The sequence below is a fragment of the Amia ocellicauda genome, chromosome 3 (assembly GCF_036373705.1).
Source record: "Amia ocellicauda isolate fAmiCal2 chromosome 3, fAmiCal2.hap1, whole genome shotgun sequence".
Classification (NCBI taxonomy): Eukaryota; Metazoa; Chordata; class Actinopteri; order Amiiformes; family Amiidae; genus Amia; species Amia ocellicauda.
The window spans coordinates 9,908,133-9,929,264 of record NC_089852.1 but is presented as its reverse complement, the minus strand read 5'-3'; the positions used below and the strand labels follow the sequence as shown (position 1 = coordinate 9,929,264).

The window sequence follows — 21,132 nt, the reverse complement described above, 5'->3', positions numbered from 1 at the left end:
ATAAGTATATAACAATATACCCTAACATTGTTTGCCTTTTTTTATTGCTTCCCCACATTGTGGAACTCACTAACAACCTCACTCCAGTTAGAAGCGACTCCTCTAATCAACAGCCTCCGTTTCCTATACATCAACCAGTTCATAATCCATCTACTTACATTACCCTCAATGCCTACAGCTTCCAATTTGAGGATCAGTCTTTGGTGTGGAACCTTATCAAAAGCTTTTTGAAAATCTAAGTATATCATATCATAGGCTTTCACGTGATCTACAGCTGCAGTTGCATGTTAAAAAAAATCATATAATTTAGTAAGACATGCTCTGCCTCGTCTAAACTCATGTTGACTATCTCCAAGAATATGGTTTTCATTAAGATGCTCCTCTATTTTCTGTCTAATCATTTTTTCCAACATTTTACAAGTAATGCAGGTGAGACTGATTGGTATGTAATTTCCTGGCTCAGTTTAGTCCCCTTTCTTGTGGATTGGTATGACATTTGCCGTCTTCCAGTCAGTTGGCACATCCCCTGTTCTAAGTGTCATTTGGAATATTTTAGTTAGCGGCCAAAAAATAATTTCCCTCATTTCTTTAAGTACTGTTGGAAATATTTCATCTGGCCCAGGTGATTTGTTGGTTTTTAATTCTGCTAGTCCCTTTAGTACCTCCTCCCCATTTATCCTGATCTCTCTTAGGGTTTGACTGGACTGATCGTTAACCTGTGGCATGTTATCTGTTTTTCTGAAATACTCATTTAGAACATTTGCCACATCTTGTTCATTTTCCAAGATACTTTCATTTTTGCCCTTTAGCTGCTTCACTTCCTCCTTTATTGACCTCTTGCTGTTGTAGTATTGAAAAAAGCTCTTTGCATTAGTTTTAGCTCCAAGAGCTGTTTCTTTCTAATTCCCTCTGTTTTCCTGATCCCTTTCTTAAGATCTCTTTGCAGTTCCTTATATTATTTGTATTTTGTTTCGTTTCTATTCCTTTTGTATGCGCTATACAACATTTTCTTTCTCTTGATATTTTTTGGCATCCTTCTATTAAACCATTTTGGCCAATGTTTTTTGGTCCTCAATTTGCTATGTTTTGGTACAGATTTCACCTGAGCCTCAAGTAGTATATTCTTAAAATATAACCATCAATTTTCAACTGAATCTGTATCCAATGTGCTCCAGTCTACCTCTTCTAAGTGCAGCCTCATACCTTCAAGGTTTGCTTTTCTAAAATTATAGATCATTGTTTCAGACTTGGTCCTTGTTTTTTGAAAGTATGCCTCAAAGCTAACCATAGCATGATCACAGTTTGCCAACTAGTGTCCCTCTGACTCTATCTTGGTCATTTGAAAAGATCAAGTCAATACATGCACTCTCTCTGGTTGGTTCCCTGACAAATTGAGCTAGAAAGCAGTCATTTACCATCTCAACCAATTCTATTTCTGCTTCTGCTTTCCTAGTCTATGTTTGGGAAATTGAAATCCCCCATTATAACATCCACATCCTTGCTACATGCAGTCCTGATTACACTGTACAATGCAACATCTTTCTGAATATTCGAGTTTGGTGGCCTGTAACACACTCCTACCACTAATCCTCCAGATCTTTTATTCAAATGTTTTATTCAAACCCACAAAGATTCTGTATTGTTACTAGGATCTAAATGGAGTTCTTCTGCCATTTCTGACATATAATGCAACCCCACCACCTCTTCAATTATGCCGGTCCTTCCTAAACTGTGTGTGTCATTTCAACTTTTCTGAATGCCATGTTTCTGTCAGTCAACATCATTGTCACACGCCAGCACTGTGGCTTCTAGGTCTAACATCTTGTTCCTTATACTCCTTGGCATTGAGGTACAAACATTTCAGGACTTTTCTACTAGCAGTTTCCCTTTGTTTTCTTTCCTTAGTGGAACATCTCCCATTGTCAGAGCTCCCTGCCCCCCTGGTTCCTAGTTTAAAAGATTCTCAATTACTCTGCACATACACTCTCCCAATACATTAGCCCCCCTTCTGATTTGGAGTAGATCGTCTGGTTTGTACAGGTTCAATCTATCCCAGAAGAAAGACCAATGATCCATAAATCTAAAGCCCTCTTCCCTACACCAATATTTCAACCACATGTTAAACTTTCTAATCTCTGCCTGTCTCCCTGGCCATGCACATGATACCAGAAGTATTTAGGAGAAAACTACCATGGAGGTTCTGCTCTTTAGTTCCTTTCCTAACTCTTTAAATTTGTCTTGCAGAACCTCTGTCCTACCTTTTCCTATGTCATTGGTTCCAACGTGGACCATGACCAGTGGATTCCCCCCGGCTTTGGCCAGTAGCCCGTCTACTAGTTTAGGGAGATATGCAACCTGAGCACCAGGTAGGCAAGATACCATGCGGGTCTCCTTGTCACTAGAGCACACTGTGTGATCTACACGTCTAAGAATTGAGTCTCCTACTATAACTACCTCCCTGTTCTGGGGGGGAGTGGACACCATGATGCTCTGGTGCCCAACTGCCCTCCCATCACCCTCTGAGCTGTCACTGTCCAACTCGGTGTCCAGCAGTTGGAACCTGTTGGGCATTTCTAGCTCTTGGGATGTCTCTAAGGGTTGTGCAGGCCCTTTTCTGCGGTTTGTAACCCAGCAGTTCTCTATGCTGTCCTGCTCTAAGGTCTCAACTCTCCTAGGTTTTGGCGTGCACACCATCTCTCTCATGGGCTGATTGACCAATTCTTCTATAGCCCTAATACAGCGCAGATCAACAAGCTGAGCCTAAAGATCACGGACCTTGATCTCTAGGATTTCAACATCCTGACAACGTTAACAAATTAAATCTTCTTGGATGAGTTCATCCAGGAAGGCAATCATTCTGTAAACATGACACTGTAGTGGCCACATGCTCCTAAATTTTGCAATTTGTTTTTTTTTTTGGTCTGTTGGTTTCTGTCCCCTGGTCAACTGCTTGACTTTTTTGTCACCGAGAAACAGCACAGCTCTCTCAACAGCAGGTTTAAGTTGCCTTGCCTTACCTGCCCCCAATTCACACCTAACTGGCTCCAACTGGATCCACCTGGCACAACTCACTTAACTGAAATCCTGGTTGTCCTAGACTAAAGCACTTTTCCTTCAACCTATTTACTTTCACCAACTCAGCAGCTGCACTGAATTGACTTAAATTAAGGCAAACTACAGGCAAGATTAACTTCAATTAACGCAGTTAAAACAAAATCAGGAATGCTAAGACTGTCTGAAACTAGGAACACAACAAGATGGCTGCCTGTCACCTGTACTGTCCTGTGTCTGTCAATGGCAACTTGTAGATCCTTCAGTTAAAAGCCCATGCAACTTACATTTTCCTCCACTGATTTAGTGTGAACAAAACTGCATTTTATTAATGACTTGCATACATTACTTGTTGCTTGAGTTTGCTTCTAAGAATGCTTGATTCTCTGTAAGCAGACATAAGAATCTGGTGTTTTTTTTATGGTTATCTAGCAGACTTGCTATTAATTTCTCCAACATTTTCTCTATCACGTGCATTTTTATTTCCCCTTACTGCCCACAAAGGTTTTCTCGGGGACGATACTGGAATGAAGAATTTAATTTTTATTAATACAATGTTCAGGATTCCTTGCTGGTACACACCAGCGTGTCACTTTGATGCCTCAAATTTGATGAAACATGTCTCCCAAGAGTCAAAAGGCAGCGATCCCATTTTGCGCAAAAAAAAAAAAACTACAAGAATCACAAAACTATATTTTACTGTTAAAATAAAAAAATATGTTTGTGTTTCATAAAGACTGAATCATCAGCATGAGGAGGAATTGGAGGAAGAAAATGATAAAGAGATTTTGTTAATGAAGTCGGGAAATCCCTTGCCTAATCAGGGAGGAAGTGCAAGTGAAGGATATGAGACCTGCTTCAACACTATGATCTGTGCCATGGCAGATTAGCAAAGTGAGATGAGGTATTTTTAAATTAAACACTTCAACTCCAGATGAAAAAATGAAAACCCTTACCAGGTACCAGATTTTGAAAATAACAAAACTGTGTTTTTCATTAACCGTTTATGCTCCCATGTACTACATATCCATGCTCAGTAAAGAGATCAAATGGGATTTGGTTTTGTTTGAAACAAGGAAAACCATGCAAATGCAATATTAATAACTTTTTAGTTTACAATATTATACTTTATAATCAATGATTAACTTTGGTAATAATAAAGACAATAATGCACTAAAATGTAAATAAACATTAAAACACTGAAACATACAAATACTATACAATACAGTGGAACTCATAATAAACAATACACTGAAACGCTATTATAATAAACAATGAACAGTAATTATCAACTAAAACTCAATCACTATCAAAACCTGTGCCATCAGGCTTGCTCTGTGTTATTTATTGAAATGTTCAACACAATAAGCTTGGAAGACTGCGCTACAGATGCGCCACAGGACTTTGCACAGCATGGTGATGGATCTGGCGCTATTGCCTTGTATTCAGCACAGCTTTCTGGACATATTCCATCACAGCACTATATAGCTTTTGCTAAAACCTACATAAACTACAACTGAACAAGTACAGCAAACAGTAAAACTAGCAATAATAATATAAAACTGTATTTATATACTTGTAAACAGTGTTCGAATTGGGTCAGAGTTTATGGGGGGTCCCATAATCCGGGGGTGGGGGGCGGTTGTTGCCAAAAAAAAAAATCTTCTTCGTAATGACATTATCCTTCAGGAATAGACTATGGGCATAAATACGTTAATAAATCTCTTATAATCTCTCTTTAAAATAACAGCCATTACAATCATAACCACACAACCTATGTTTTTGTTTTTAATGTTCCTAGATCGCACAGTGATAAAATAAGGAACATATATGGTTTATGAAGATATGGCGATAATAACAAAAAAAAAGTTGGTAAAACATTTCTTTGCAGAGCGCAAACAGACGACATGCAAATATGCTGACATTAAATTGAAGATTAGTGTTCAACTAAGCATTGTTTTATCTTCAATCATAATGAGCAGAAATTAATAACGAATAATTTCATTCAGAATGACGTTAGCATACAAATTGTCTGATAAATAAGATTTTGAAAAGATTGTATGTTACACGAGCTGCTGTTCAGCAGGAGGGTGACAGTGGCTGGTTCTGGTGACTGCAGTGCCACAGTCCCATCACAGCACAGCAGGTGAAAACTCAAGGAGGTCCGAGGTCCGAGGTCTGGACACAACGACCCAGCAAATGAACACTTTACTACACTTTTTGATTTTTGATTTTATTTTATAAGACATAACTATATAGCCTACTTAGTGGTTAACATACTTAATCCCTTCCCGTTATTGTAAGAAATAATAACAACACATTATTAAACACATTATTATTATTACTATGATTATGATTATGATGATTATGAATAATAATAATAATAATAGTATCATCATCATCAGAATAACAGTAGGGCTAATAATAATTATAATAGTAATATTATGTTTATGATTATTATGATTGTAGTTTGGATATGTGTAAGTTGACAATATATTTTACAGTAAACGGATTTTAGATGGTGTGTCCAAGAAAACAATGTTTGCATTAGGTGATCTGGACCACTCCATGGACCATAGTGCTGAGGTCTGGAACACTCAGTCTCTGTGGTCCAGACCTCGGAACACAAAATGCTACAACCCGCACTGCGCAGCTGCCAGTCGCTGCTGTAACAAAACTGCGAGTTTTCTCTCGCGCGGGTCCCTGGCGGGGACGAATTGACGCTCCCCACGTGCGCGTGTATCGGGGATTATAGAGATTGATAAAGTATGAGCTCTGATGGGAGATATATTAATTATATTAAGTATAGGCTATACACTCACCTAAAGGATTATTAGGAACACCATACTAATACTGTGTTTGATCCCCTTTCGCCTTCAGAACTGCCTTAATTCTACGTGGCATTGATTCAACAAGGTGCTGAAAGCATTGTTTAGAAATGTTGGCCCATATTGATAGGATAGCATCTTGCAGTTGATGGAGATTTGTGGGATGCACATCCAGGGCACGAAGCTATTGGGTTGAGATCTGGTGACTGTGGGGGCCAGTTTAGTACAGTGAACTCATTGTCATGTTCAAGAAACCAATTTGAAATGATTCCACCTTTGTGACATGGTGCATTATCCTGCTGGAAGTAGCCATCAGAGGATGGGTACATGGTGGTCATAAAGGGATGGACATGGTCAGAAACAATGCTCAGGTAGGCCGTGGCATTTAAACGATGCCCAATTGGCACTAAGGGGCCTAAAGTGTGCCAAGAAAACATCCCCCACACCATTACACCACCACCACCAGCCTGCACAGTGGTAACAAGGCATGATGGATCCATGTTCTCATTCTGTTTACGCCAAATTCTGACTCTACCATCTGAATGTCTCAACACAAATCGACACTCATCAGACCAGGCAACATTTTTCCAGTCTTCAACTGTCCAATTTTGGTGAGCTTGTGCAAATTGTAGCCTCTTTTTCCTATTTGTAGTGGAGATGAGTGGTACCCGGTGGGGTCTTCTGCTGTTGTAGCCCATCCGCCTCAAGGTTGTACGTGTTGTGGCTTCACAAATGCTTTGCTGCATACCTCGGTTGTAACGAGTGGTTATTTCAGTCAAAGTTGCTCTTCTATCAGCTTGAATCAGTCGGCCCATTCTCCTCTGACCTCTAGCATCAACAAGGCATTTTCGCCCACAGGACTGCCGCATACTGGATGTTTTTCCCTTTTCACACCATTCTTTGTAAACCCTAGAAATGGTTGTACGTGAAAATCCCAGTAACAGAGCAGATTGTGAAATACTCAGACCGGCCCGTCTGGCACCAACAACCATGCCACGCTCAAAATTGCTTAAATCACCTTTCTTTCCCATTCAGACATTCAGTTTGGAGTTCAGGAGATTGTCTTGACCAGGACCACACCCCTAAATGCATTGAAGCAACTGCCATGTGATTGGTTGGTTAGATAATTGCATTAATGAGAAATTGAACAGGTGTTCCTAATAATCCTTTAGGTGAGTGTATATACTTCCTTTCCTAAGATGAAGGAGATATTGGATACAAAACCCATTGGCAACTATGAAAACCAGTGATTATTATTATTATTATTATTATTATTATTATTATTATTATTATTATTATTATTATTATTATTATTTCTGTTTCTATGTTTCTTTGTTTTCTGTAGATTCTGTGGTAAATGTGACACTGCCCCTATGCACATGTTAACGTTACGTGCAAGTATGTTGGCAGACATACACACACACATATATATATATGCAAACATAATTCAGCCTCGACACGACACCCGACGATGCGACGAGGGTGTTTCTGGGTCCATAGACATCTATTATATTGAAAATGGATGCAAGGTGAGCCATATGACGCGCTGGTGTGTTCTGGGCTTTAGTAGTTGATTGATACTGAATCAGCATACACTGATATTTGCTGATGTAGATTTATGTTGTCCATTTACACAATGTATTTCTTCTCTGCTAGATTGATGTTTTACTCCATGGTGAAACCAACTCCACAAATCTTTATACATCTGTCCTTGCGTCTAAGAAATTATGGAATGTTACATTAGATGTCCTCATACTATCAACAATGTGTCCAAGGTGGAAGTCTGCAGAGTTTAGATTTTGTTTTATCATAAAAAGGGATGTCTGTAAGCTGTTTACAGTACATGTTATCTGGCACCATCATTTATCATGAGTCACCTAGCTTTCAGCTGCAACAGTTATGCCTTTTAGCACCCTTAACAATTGAAATATGCTGCTTATTTATTAAGAAACTACTTCAGCAAACATTTTTTGCATATTTTACTTCAATACATAAAAGGGGCCTGCTTGTTTTTGGAATCTGCATCCATGCTTTACCACAACAAATTATCCTTACGTTGGATGTGGCTGTTCAAGCTACATAGCATCTAAAAAAATAATAATGTAAATGCACGAAACCCGAAGGTTCTGACACAACAGAATGTGTCCAAAGGTCAAGGGGGTCCAAAAACGGAACAAAATAAAACAGCTTGGTATGTTGCATAAATATCACACTTCTACACCCAAATACATGTTTATGACTTAAGAACCCCGATGATTTCAACATATGACAATATTAGATGAAGGAAATGTTTCTCAATATGGTTAATAATTTTCATGTCTGCAGGGCAGAGGATGTCACCCAATGTGTCACAGAATAAATATTCATGAGCACATACTACACTGTCCTATACTATACAGTAAAGCTAGGCATTTCTACAGAACACCAATCAATAAATGTGCAAGAAATTAGTTTTGTTTTCCTTTTTTTGCATCAACCCAGATTGCTCGGCTGATACTGCTGCACTAGACCCCATGTTCATATACATGAGACACTTTACTTGCAGCCTTGTTCACACTCAAAACAGTGGAAATATTTGTTGTATTGTTTCAGTGGACTCCACTGTCTTCGGCACAGGTAAGAAAAATGTCTCCTCTCTTGCAGTCTAATACATATACAGCATTACTTTCATATAGGGCAAAATAAGAAGCTGGTTACAACTGATTTACGTAATAAACTAATTTAATTGATTAATAAGTCCCGATTTAGAATTAAGATTTGCAGTCAACTGCTTACCTTTTCATAACTATGCTGCTTATATCCAAATTGACTACTTTTGTAAAATAGTATCCAGTCCATTAAATGTTATTTAGTGGTACTGGGCAAAACAAATCCTAAGAAACAAATGTATGAATAAATATGTAATTCCGCAACAATTGGTATTTCTCTCTGAAATACTTTATTGGATAAAAAAGTGCCATCTTAAATAAAGAAAGCAGTTTCAGAAAAAGTAACATTTTTCTGGGATTACCATTTATTTATAAATTAACTACATTCAAAATTGTGTTTATTTTGCATAATGTTTTACCTGCTTAAAGAGTTTGATTCTGGTCAAGAAATAACACACTGTCCTCCACAATACTGGCAAGACTGTAATTTTAATTATTAACATATACAAATGATTCTGATTTCTGGTGAGGAATCACAATACATAGTTGAGATTACTCTATGGCTGGACCTTCCTTTGGTTTTTTGGATTAAGGCTTTGTGCTAAAGCTGGAACTAATTTTATTGTATATATTAAGTTTAATTGGCAATGGCATTGTGATTACTAAAATGTGATATTTTGAAATGTATAAAAGTGATTGCAAGAAAAACCTAGTTTGTTTGGATTGTCAATTGATGTATTGAGAGTTTGGTTTATGGGATTGTTTACTGAAGTATACGGACTTTATTCTCCAATTTACAAGCTTTTACAGGCTGAACAAAATAAAAAAGGGAAACGTAAGTGACAGAATGAGTAACAATTAATAGAGTGTCTATGTTTCAAATGTTAGATTTGTTACAAAAGCTTCAACTGTTGCTTAAAGGAATAATGTACTTTAACTTGTTCCATGTTACTTGGTTTTGCTTTTTAAAAGTTCAATAGCATGTTTTGTATTTTATTTCCTTTGTCCTTCCATCTTTGAGTATACTCTCATTGATATATTTCTTCAAAAGTTGTTTTTTAAAATGAATAAGAAAATACTATTTTGATTTGCAGTATTTGAAGGATGTTTACAAGTATTTTGATGTGTATTGTGGTCTGTGTGAGTCCTTTTCACCACCTTGAAGCACAATCTGGTAAGTTATTTTTACAGTTTTATCTAAATAATAATCTTAGTAGTAGTAGTAACAGTATTATTAGGTGTAATATCTACACAATAAAAATCTCTGAATGTAATTATTTAAACTAATATAATATACAATCATGAAAATCTAGCAGTCATGATAACATTACAATATTTGTTTCCCCCAGGAATCAGTGTGATCAACATTTCTAATGTGTCCTGCATTATTTATGACTTACATTTAATAAATTGTACTTGGAAAACCAATAAAGATGTTCCAGAAAACTCCAACTTTACCCTCCTTTTGAGGTAAATATCAGATTAGTTGGTATCCCAGGTACAGAATTTTTACAATGCTTAAAAAAAAAAACAAGTTCCAAGCACAGAAAGAAGGAAGATGTTTTGCGGTGAACAAAATGATCAGTTAACCGGACAGTTACCATGAAAATGCAACACTTTTTCAGAAGTGTCAAAAAATAGTGTGTTACAAAACATGCAACTTTCTGAGTGGAAAGTATTTAACCCCACAGTATGAAACTTAGTGCATGCTGCCCACCAACAGTTCCTGTACATTAAGCAAATAATCAATTTGCTGTTTTATTGAGCTTTAATATTATTCCCAAAGTGGAGCGATGGCTCCCCCTGCTGTCAATGTCAGGTCTATATACATACAATATCTCAAATGAAACCTAGCCCAAGCCTCTTGCTTGACACACATCCATCCTGGTACAGCCCTCCACTTTGTTCTATATTGAACCAAGCTGTCCTTTCCAGCTCAACCGACTCTGATGCCAGATGGGTACTTTCTCTGCGTCACTCTAGTTGACACTTCACTCTTAACCTTTTCTGGGTGCATCTAATTTCAAAATATATTTTTTGGCTGACCACTCTCTCCCACACTGTACCTGCTCCTATCTCCAATCCTTTGTCTCTGCAAGCAAATACATTCTGCAGGAATATTTAGAAAAATAAAAGTTTTTCCGAATAACTATCTGTTATCCTAATAAAAAAAAATAAAAACAATTAAACCTTGTATCATCTGACTTTATTTTAAAGCTACAATTGTAACGGTGTAGATATTTGTAACTGCATTTTTTTGTTGTTTATTTTATGTTTGTCTCTCAAAAACAGGCAGAAAACAGAAGAAATCTGTCATGTGAAAGTCCTTGAAAGACAGAAGGATAATTTTAGATGTCATTTCATGAACGTTGAAATTGAATATGATGACATAAACCTTGTAGATTTGACAATAACAGGATATAGCAAGGAATTTACAATTAACCAAAGCAACACATATTTTAATCCCTTTCGTCTTGGTAGGTATGATGCATTTGTTTTCTATATGGTTCTGAAACATCTTATTTTTTATTTAATATTTATTTGTTTTCATCCAGATTTGGCCCAGGGATATTTTAGCTAAAGAACAATGCATTTTGAATGACACCATCCTATATATAATACAGGTGCTGATAAGAGATTAACTGGGCTCACATAATGTTTACTTTTATACTCTTAACAATTACATTTGGTAAATCATTCACTTTCTGTATGGTAATTATGAATGAAACAATAGCATTTTCATTTTCTCCTCCCTCCTTATAGTAACTCACTACAGAATCCAATAAGGGATTGTTATTTTATGTAAAGAACTGAGATCAAATGTTAGTTAAACATACTGTTTGTATTAGCTGATTTTCATTTATAGATTTACTTTATCACTAGGATTTAATTAACATTCAGTCAGTGGCCACATCGTTTTGAATACCAATGTATAAAAGTGAAAATGTGAATGTGAAGTGAATAATTTGTGTTTCTCAAGTGATTTATTTTTTCTATTCACCTATTATATTTACAAATATTTTTTTAGAGAAATTAAACCCTCCAATTAATGTCAGTGTGTCCAAGACAGCTGAAGACGTCACATTGTCATGGGAGCAGCCAGTCACGACATATAGCTTTGAACCAATATGTTTCATATATGAAATAAAAGATTCAATCGGAAGGAACATAAAGGTAAACATTTTTTTTTATACATATAAATAGTTCATATTGATAAAAACATAAAACAATTAAAATAATATTTATTGATACAGACCGACGGACAGTAAGACAGGCAGAAAGAACGTGAAATAAAGAATAACACCCTGGGATGTAAATTCTATACTGCATAGATAAGCATTTTAGGCAGCAAATGTTTTATTATACATACTGGTAAAACACAAAACAACAAATACTTGTCACCACTGATTTCTCCTTATGAAGTATATGTGGTCTCAGGTTCCAGCGTCGAATGTAAAGAAATACGTCTTTCATCACCATAAAGGAACTCCAGCAAAAAATAACAGATTTTTCCAAGTTCGTGTGAATGGAAATGCAATATGCAGAGAACCTGGATACTGGAGTGACTGGAGTCAGCGTGTATATCTTGGTAAAAAAATATTTCTATTCTAAATATTGCACATAACTTAAAAGGGAGCTTGCATACTCACCAAAATGCTTGGTTAATAGATACTCATGTTAGTAGGAGTGATCCATTCTATCATTTTAGTAACTTATAAAAACATGTAAAATCATTATTTTCATCACAATCATGTCTTTGTATTTATTACAAGCTTTTAATTCATTAATATTTATATGCATCACTTTTTCTGCAGACAATGAAATTGAAATCCGAACAGATTTCATGGTCCCGGTGATCATCTCATCCACAATTTTCACCCTGTTATTTGCCATTTTGTTATATACAAGGTAAATATGCTTACATATATGCAATTAAACACTTTAATGTTAATTAAATACTTTGCAATAGGTATGGTTTATTTAAACTAATCATTGATCAGTCATAGTGATTATTTTTTCAATTAATAGTTTAAATATGTGTTGGTGTACATGGATGGGATTGATCTTGAATTTTCTTTTTTTTTCTTTTTGTATTTGTCTTACCTTTATTAGCTACGAAACACAGATTAAAAAAAAGCTATTTCCCCCTATCCCACATCCGAAGATCAAATTCAAAGATGTAAAGGTAAGGTAGGACATAGCATACTTTGCCAATAAAAATACAAATAGATAAAACAACCACATCAATGAAGTAGTACAATCTGCATAATCCAAATAACAATTTTCACCTATAGGTTCTTTATGTAACCATTATTATTATTATTATTATTATTATTATTATTATTATTATTATTATTATTATTATTACTACTACTACTACTACTACAGTGATCCCTGTTATTTTTTATTATTGTTTTTATTGTTATAACTTAAGCAGAGGTGTTCAAGCATTTGAGGCTGCAATGCCTTTAAACTTGTAAGGAATTATATAAAAAAAACAATATAGGCTTAATTTTATTAATGTAAAGTAAATATGTAAAGAAAGGAAACATTCTGACCCCTTTCAGGTGATTGTCTTTAATGTATTTTTTGCAGTATTTAAAGAAAAATACATTTTACAGGTCCCCAGTGTCCTTGGTACTCTCATAAACACTGTAGAACCAGAAGAAATCCTGGTCGTGTTTGCTGAAGGGGCCTCAAGTTCCTGGATTTGAATAGTAGTACACACAACACATTTAATTACCATTTTAAAAGGAGAAACAAATGCACCGTTTCATCTTACTTCTTCATAGCAATGGAATTTATTGTGTATATTTGTTGTTTCAAACTGTTTGTATTTAATATTGTGTGATTATGTTGAAATAGTGCTTACCATTAGCAACCTCTACGGCAGTGAACTTTTAGAATTTTGTGTCTATACACATACAGACTGGTGACAAGGAAAAACCTGAATAAATGAGTGGAGGAACATAACAAATTGAGATGCCTCAAAACAGGTATACTACATGATACGATTAAGCAATTAACATCCTATCATGCTCTGTGGCATGTATAAAAATGCTGAGCAGGCCCAGCTGACCTTGATTTTGGATCAAGATGGCAAGAGGAAAGGATCTAAGAGACATTGAAAGAGGGGTCATTATTGGGGCACGAATGGCAGGAGCTTCAGTCACAAAGACACTCAACTGGCTAGTGTTCTCGACAAGTGGACGAGTGCATGTGTGGCGACACCAAGAGAACGGTACAGGCCTGACTGCTTGACCGCTGACAGCTTGACCGCTTGACCCCTACAGTGAGGGGGTCCGGAGGCTCTGTTATGCTGTGGGGGGCATTTTCCTGGCATGGTTTGAGTCCACTTGTCCCCTTAGAGGGAAGGGTCACTGAAAATCATTACAAAGTTATTCTGAGTGATCACCTTTATCCTATGGTGAAACATTTCTATCCTGATGGGAGCGGTCTCTTCCAGGATGACAATTCTCCCATCCACAGGGCACGAGGGTCACTGAATGGTCTGATGTGAATCATATGCTATGGCCTTCACAGTCACCAGATCTCAACCCAATTGAACACCTATGGGAGATTTTGGACTGATGTGTTAGACAGCGCTCTCCACCACCATCATCAAAGCACCAAATGAGGGAATATCTTTTGAAAGAATGGTGTTCATCCCTCCAGTAGAGTCCAGAGACTCGTAGAATCTGTACCAAGAGCATTGAAGCTGTTCTGGCTGCTCGTGGTGCCCGACCTCTTACTGAGACACTTTATGTTCAGTTTTCCATTAGTTTGTTAACCGTCTGTACATTGATTAATTTACACATAGCAGCTACTACATTGAGTGTTCAGTAGGAAATGTTATATTTTGATATTTGATATTGCCACTTGCAATAGTATATTAGTGAGTTTTATGGCAATAATGTTTGCAAAAATGTTCAGGGTATACAAATGGCATATTATATATGTTAACAGCTAAGCTATACACATGAAATATACAACCATGTGTAAATTAATATGTGATAGTTTGCTTTATTTGTATTAATCTTTTCTTAATTATTATTACAAGGAAGCAACAGATAATTATGAGAGAACAGTTTATACCAAGGAAATACTATATAAATAAACTCATGTTTGCGTGACCATAAATAAAAACTATGTGAATAATAATAGTTCTAATATTAATTTATTATTATTATATTTTAATTTATTTCAATGTATGTTGTGCAAAATGGAAAAGCAATACAAATAATAGTTTATTCAGAACATTACCTTTTCACCTGGATTATTCCTCCTTGCATTGATTGAATAAGAACTGCATACATTCTATTTCCCATTCAGTTATAAACAGCTGGAAATAAAGATCCCTGAACAGAACATATGACTCTGTACATTATATAAAATGAAGACATGTTGTTGATACAGTATTGTTACAGTGTGTAGACCTCAGAACTTTATGAACTATTATAAGGTCTCCCCATGAAGTGAGGATAATACTGTTGTACCACCAACACACTACTATTCACCATCTGAAGAAAAAAACAAATAGCAAACATGTTTATAAATTAAGTCTGTTTATTCAGTAACTCAATAATAAGAATAAAAAACTTACATCTGTTAGACCTTTGATAGTAAAATTTCAAATAAGTTATTCAGACTGAGCAATGGCAACAGCTTTCCAGGGTAGGTAAGTGGGAACAAAAGGCAGTTTTCACCTCAGCCTGTGGGAGCACAAAAAACTAAACAAAACCAAAATACTACAATTGCATGTTCTCATTCTTACCAAGTCACCCGAAGTAAAATGCAGGGACTGAAGCTGTTTGGACAATCAACGTAATGAAAGAAAAGGTAACACTGTCATGCGGAATAACATTTAGCTACAGTATGAAACATGAAAGAAAGGTTTGTGTCTTTACAGAAAAACACAGCAAATGAGATCCTATGAAAGTTTTCATTTTTTAATATAAAGTTCTTCAGATATTCAGTATCTGAAGAATACAAAAGGTACATTATACATTTTTCTAGACCTCAGTGTGTGGTGTATGACTACATATATATATATATATATATATATATATATATAATCTACACATACACACTTTGTTTTTTGTAACAGTTATGGTACCCTATAATGTGCACCTTTGGGTACTAAAAACTATCTTCACTTCACTGGAGTACTAGCTACATACTGTACCAGTATTACATTTCATCATTAGACAATTGGAAACTAAGAGAAACTCTGCAGCGTCTGATTATTGTCTATTTCAGCAGTTAAAAGACCCATTAGAATATCAGAGGTAATATACTTTGCCCTTGTTCATGCTAAATTATAATTCATGTTGGAGCTGCAGCTCTCTAAGTGTGGTGTAAGCAATATGTTTAAGTTGACCAATACAGTTCTTCCAGACTATACTTTTAAATTATGCCAGTCAATGTCAATACATATTGTATTGTATATGTAATATGTGTTGAACTTGCCTTAACCAGCTGCCTAGTTTAATTATTATTATTATTATTATTATTATTAATAATACATTTTTACATGTGTGCAAGTTAAGGCTCTTAAAGATCCTGAGGATTCATCATTTAAACATACAGGGCTTATTTCACAGACCCATATTAGTAATAGTCTTAAACTACACAATATTGTTTTAGGTAGGGTAGTTCAAGACTAGGAACTTATCAAGGTCTGCAAAACCAGCCGACAATGAGGCACATTCTCAACTTAAACAGTAGGCCTAGCATAGATTTTGAAGAGATACTACCAGCTTTGTGAGAAAAACCAACCAACCAAACAAACAAAAAGAAAAACAATGGGATCACCACATAATTCATACAGAAAGAGTACACCAAAAGAGGCATGGAAGCTTGTGGTAAATGTATTTGAATTTCAAATGAACGGGATAAAATGCGAAAACTAATTTTAGAGTAATTGTACATTTCACTATGATAAAAGCAAAGCAATGTGTTTTAATTGCCTTACCAATAATTAGTGAAAGAGACAGAAAAGAGTGCAATCCAAGAGGGCCTGCTTTAACAAAAGCGGTTAAAGATGCAGTGATCTAGAGTCATTCTGTGATTAAATAAAGGGAAGCATTTAAGAAAAAGTTTGTCTTGTATGCAGTTAACAGAGTTACTTTGTATAGATTTACAAGACTGATGTGATTATTACATCAATATGTGTTTGTTCTTGACAGAACAAATGTTTAGACTTTCTTTTCAATATTTTGTTAATAGCCTCACACAAATAATTAAATTATGTTTTGCCATATTTCATAAAGACAGAGTTGTCTATGACACACTTAATGGAAAAGTATTCATAGCTGAGGTTGCATCAGAAAGCAATTATCATTCCTTATTCAATCATGTGGATTTGCATGCACTTAATTTTTCAGAGATCACCTTTTAAATGCAATCAAAACTGTTTATAAAAAGCTTATTTAAATTAGCCAGGAAGCATACACTTTGCAGTGAGAACCAGTGTTATGAAAGTATTTTATTTTTCATGGGTGCATATGGGGCATTATCACCACATCAGAGTACAAGACCAGATTTAGGGGTATGCAATTATGCAATCACCTCAGGACACTGCATCTTTTCAGAAACACACACAGATATTAATTGAATGATGAGAGGGATAATGAAGCGACAGAACAGGCCTGCCATGAGGCATTTGATGCAAAGTTGTGGCTGTGCCTTTTTTACGACTGGTCACCTTTGGACACTGGGGAATGCATGGTTTACTTTCCTGCAGTTTTGTGCTCAACGGAGAGAGTGGGGGGGATCCGAAATTCAAAAATATTTTGATGGGGTACTCTTAACAATGCACAAATATCAAACATCTACAGACTGAAACAGAAATGGTAATCCTTAGTTATACCTGGCAGCTATTTCCTGTATACACAACCATCACTGGAACAGAAGTGGAAAAATGCAAACAACTGGCTCAGTTCAATAGCAAATTTAAAGAAATCTATAAAAAGCTAAATATGTCATACAAAATATGCATATAAGAACATTTTTATGAAAGCTGCTTTGGTAACAACATATTAAAGATGTTTCAGTGCAGGTTCTCAGGTTCTGCAAGGAAACTTTAGAGAAGCCATTTTTGTTTATTTTGAAGGATTTTCAGTATTGTCGTCATTTTCTGAAGTCTAAACACGGGATCATTATAAATCAGCAAGGTTAGATGGTATTTAAGTAGTTTTCCCGAGTCTTTATAATGCCACCTCATCAATAAATGAAAAGTCCAATGTGTGTCCGCTTATTTTTTGTCATAACGTTGATCTGGCTGTGAGGGAGAGTGCTATTGTACTGAGAGCTGATAACGTAGACACCTTGGATGCTGAGCCAATGGCTTTTGGACCTGAGATAAAAAACAAACACAATTTTAATTAGACCACTGAATTATACATGGACACAACAACCATATTTCAAACACTTGTTTAACTGATACTGATCATCAGGAACAATGCATTGGTTTCAGTTCTATAACAAGTTTTCTTTTAATAGGAAAATAATGGGCAATGTGCTATTTTAAAAATAATTGAAAGATCTGATATAAGTATCACAACAAAAATCACAAGATTTAAACTACCTATGACAAACTGGTGTTTTCTTCCCTGAGTGTGATATAATCAAATGAGACTGATTAGGTAATCTTATGTTTATTTAAAATTTTTAATGACTCTTGACAACAGGACATTTTGTGTCTGTTCTGGATGCACTATAAGAGTTTGCACTATGGATCTGTATCAAAGAGTTTAATGCATTTTCCCAAAATGAATGGCCTAACCTACTTACCTGATATTCTGGGAATAGTAATCTGTTTGCTGCTAATCCCTTCACCTCCATCACTAAAAGGCTTGATTTGTATAATATATTCTTCGTCGCTGGGCAAAGAAAGTTCCACTGATGTTGTATTTGTTTCAACAACATCAGTCCTGCTCTGTCTGTTGCGTTTGTATAAGACCTAACAGAAAGGTTAAAAAGCAAAAATGGATTGTGCGAGCCAGAAGGGACACTGGAAAGTATGCAAAATTATTTAGACACTATATACAGAAAAATATTGATTAATAAAGGCCTGCCTTAAATTGGTAATAATTATAATAATAATAATAATAATAATAATAATAATAATAATAATAATTATAATAATAATTATAATTATAATAATAATAATAATAATAATAATAATAATAATATACACACACATTGTTGAAGGCTGTGAACTTCAGATGTGTATTTTCACTTTGGTTTGTGTATATTTATATATAAATAATATATAAAAGAGAGACTTTGTTTAATTCATACAAGTAGATGATATATATATATTCACACATATGTACAATTAAGAACAACATATAAAGACATTCTGAACCATTAGTAGTATTATTACAAAATGTGCCTTTTGAAGGCACATGTGTACAAAATTGAAGTATTATGAAACACAAATGGCTTTCCTCTCTTGCATATATAAATATATAGGTATATGTATTTCTGTGATCTTTGGGAACCTGTGAACCTGTGATATACACAGTACTGTGCAAAAGCTTTAGGCAGGTGTGAAAAAATGCTACAAAGTAAGAATGCTTTCAAAAATAGACATGTTATTTAGACACTGAAGACTCTGTATAGGACAGCTGAAGAAAGTGTTTTGTAATAATTATATAATGTTTTATATTGATGTTAGCATTAGAAATTGTTTGTATACAGACTGAGCAAATTAGCTTTATCTAGCCTAGTAAAACCAACAAGGTGGTTGTTAAAGATACATCCTATTGAAATTATTCTCTCTGCTTCCACTTCTGTTTAATCTATGATAAGGGAAATGGTCCGAATGCATCGCCCATGGGTTTGTCCGAATGTATTGCCCATGGGTATGTCCGTTTGTGGATTTCCTGTTTCTCCTCTCAAAGCTCAAGATGTTACCTCATTGTTAAGAAAACCACAAGATCGTACAGTTTGTATGCTGTAACAGGAACAGACATCTGCCTCCATGATGGCCTCCTCCCTTGGGAAGGGCAGCCTACAAACTTTCCAGAGCTTGCATCTTTTGAAGCCCCTTTGATTGGATGAATGGCCACAAGATTCTACGTCATTTGTCCTATAAAGCTTCACTCATGTTAGTAAACATTAAGTTCTCACTGAAGGAATTTCCTGACTTGGGGCTTCCAAGCTGGCTTGATTAAAGTTCTATTTACTTTATCTCAACGACTTTTCCAGTTATTTCAGAGACGGGCTCTACAGACACTAAACACTAGACATTGATGCTGTTTTGAAGGCAAAGGGTGGTCACACCAAATATGGTTTTGATGTATTTTTTTTTCTTCTGTTCACTCACTTTGCATTTAGTTAATTGATAAATATAATCTATTAATATGTCTATTTTGAAAGCATTCTTACTTTATAGCATTTTTTCACACCTGCCTAAAACTTTTGGATAGTGCTGTCTATTATATTTCTTTCTGAAAACAACTTTGTAGAAAGAGAACAAAATATACAGAATATGAAGAACAATTGAAAACATTTCTGATATAAGCAGTAACATGATTTGTAAATAAGTAAACAAACAAAAAACAACCATACAAAAACAATTGTTTACTTTGTATCCAGTGACTTCTGATTCATTCTCCAGAGCTTTAACATGGTCCCAGTTCAGGATAATTTTGGAATTTGATGTATTCCACATAACCTTCAAAGGTGGCTGACTAGGTGCTGGAAGAGAACAAACACCTTTTAATTATTGAAAACAAAAAATAAGCAAAACATTGATTCCAAGTAGATATCAAGTTATTTTGGTGTGTATAAAAGAATAATTAAATTCCTGAACACTGTTAGTAATTCATACAGTATATAAGAACATGTTGGGGGATTTATTTCCATGGGGACTCAAATCTTCATCACCTAAACAACCTAGAGGCAACCGCTGAATTTATTTTAAGTGCGAAGGAAAAAGACAACAAAAGAAGATGAAACATGCGTCATGTGCTTGTGTCTGGTGTCCCAGATTGTACCGGGTGAATAATCGTAAGAGACTAGACAGAGAGTACAAGCTTGAAAAATATCAGTACGTGAGTCTGGTTTGAGGAATTAGGTCGGCAATGGGATCTAATAAAATATATGGAGTTGGAAGAGCTGACACTGTCTCCTGAAATGACATGGTTGAAAACTGATTTAAACTATGATGGGGATAGAACAAGAGAACTTTAAAACAGGGTACCTACGTGGTTTTTTAGTCGTGACATTAACAGTCACACTGGAAGGCCCCACTCCCGCAGTGTTGTAAGCTCGCACTGTAACATAATACAGTGTGCTCCCCTTTAATCCACGGATAACTGCAGATGTCTTATTTCCCTGTGTTCTTAGGATACTTGAGGTTCCCTCCTTGTCTTTCTTTGTCCAATATCTCAGCTAAGAGGGAAAAAAGTAGATATTTAGATTTTTTTTTTTTTTTAACATTACTGAAATTAATCATAGTGAAAAAAACAACTATTGTATATAATAGCATCTTGCAGCATGCTATGTGTATTACCATTATCTCTGTATGAGTGAAAACAATAACCACAGAATAAATACATTCTGGTCATATTCATGACTTGAATTTTTTTAAC

At 35.4% G+C, this 21,132-nt stretch overlaps 2 protein-coding genes across 5 annotated transcripts in view; one reads left to right on the top strand and one right to left on the bottom strand.

Annotated features, from left to right (window-relative positions):
- The first annotated feature begins 8,278 nt into the window (after positions 1-8,278).
- LOC136736030 (interleukin-5 receptor subunit alpha) lies at positions 8,279-14,896 on the top strand. 3 transcript variants are annotated; one of them, XM_066698082.1, is made up of 9 exons: positions 8,279-8,495; positions 9,622-9,701; positions 9,877-9,997; positions 10,820-11,004; positions 11,556-11,701; positions 11,966-12,116; positions 12,343-12,436; positions 12,641-12,713; positions 13,150-14,896. In XM_066698082.1, the coding sequence occupies exons 2-9, from the start codon at positions 9,632-9,634 to the stop codon at positions 13,240-13,242; spliced, it is 933 nt and encodes a 310-aa protein (XP_066554179.1). In that variant the 5' UTR covers positions 8,279-8,495; positions 9,622-9,631; the 3' UTR covers positions 13,243-14,896. The 3 variants fall into 3 exon arrangements, with proteins under 3 accessions (XP_066554179.1, XP_066554180.1, XP_066554178.1); XM_066698083.1 differs by having other exon boundaries at positions 11,951-12,116; positions 13,457-14,896; XM_066698081.1 differs by having other exon boundaries at positions 11,951-12,116.
- Positions 14,897-15,578: 682 nt separating this feature from the next.
- Positions 15,579-21,132, bottom strand: part of cntn4 (contactin 4) — a 160,836-nt gene continuing 155,282 nt past the window's right edge. For both annotated transcript variants that reach the window (XM_066698080.1, XM_066698079.1), the window contains exons 20-23: positions 20,746-20,932; positions 20,124-20,236; positions 18,323-18,491; positions 15,579-17,885 (exon numbers count right to left, since the gene is read on the bottom strand). In XM_066698080.1, coding sequence (XP_066554177.1) covers positions 17,794-17,885; positions 18,323-18,491; positions 20,124-20,236; positions 20,746-20,932 — 561 coding nt within the window. In that variant the 3' untranslated portion in view covers positions 15,579-17,793. The remainder of the gene's footprint in view (positions 17,886-18,322; positions 18,492-20,123; positions 20,237-20,745; positions 20,933-21,132) is intronic.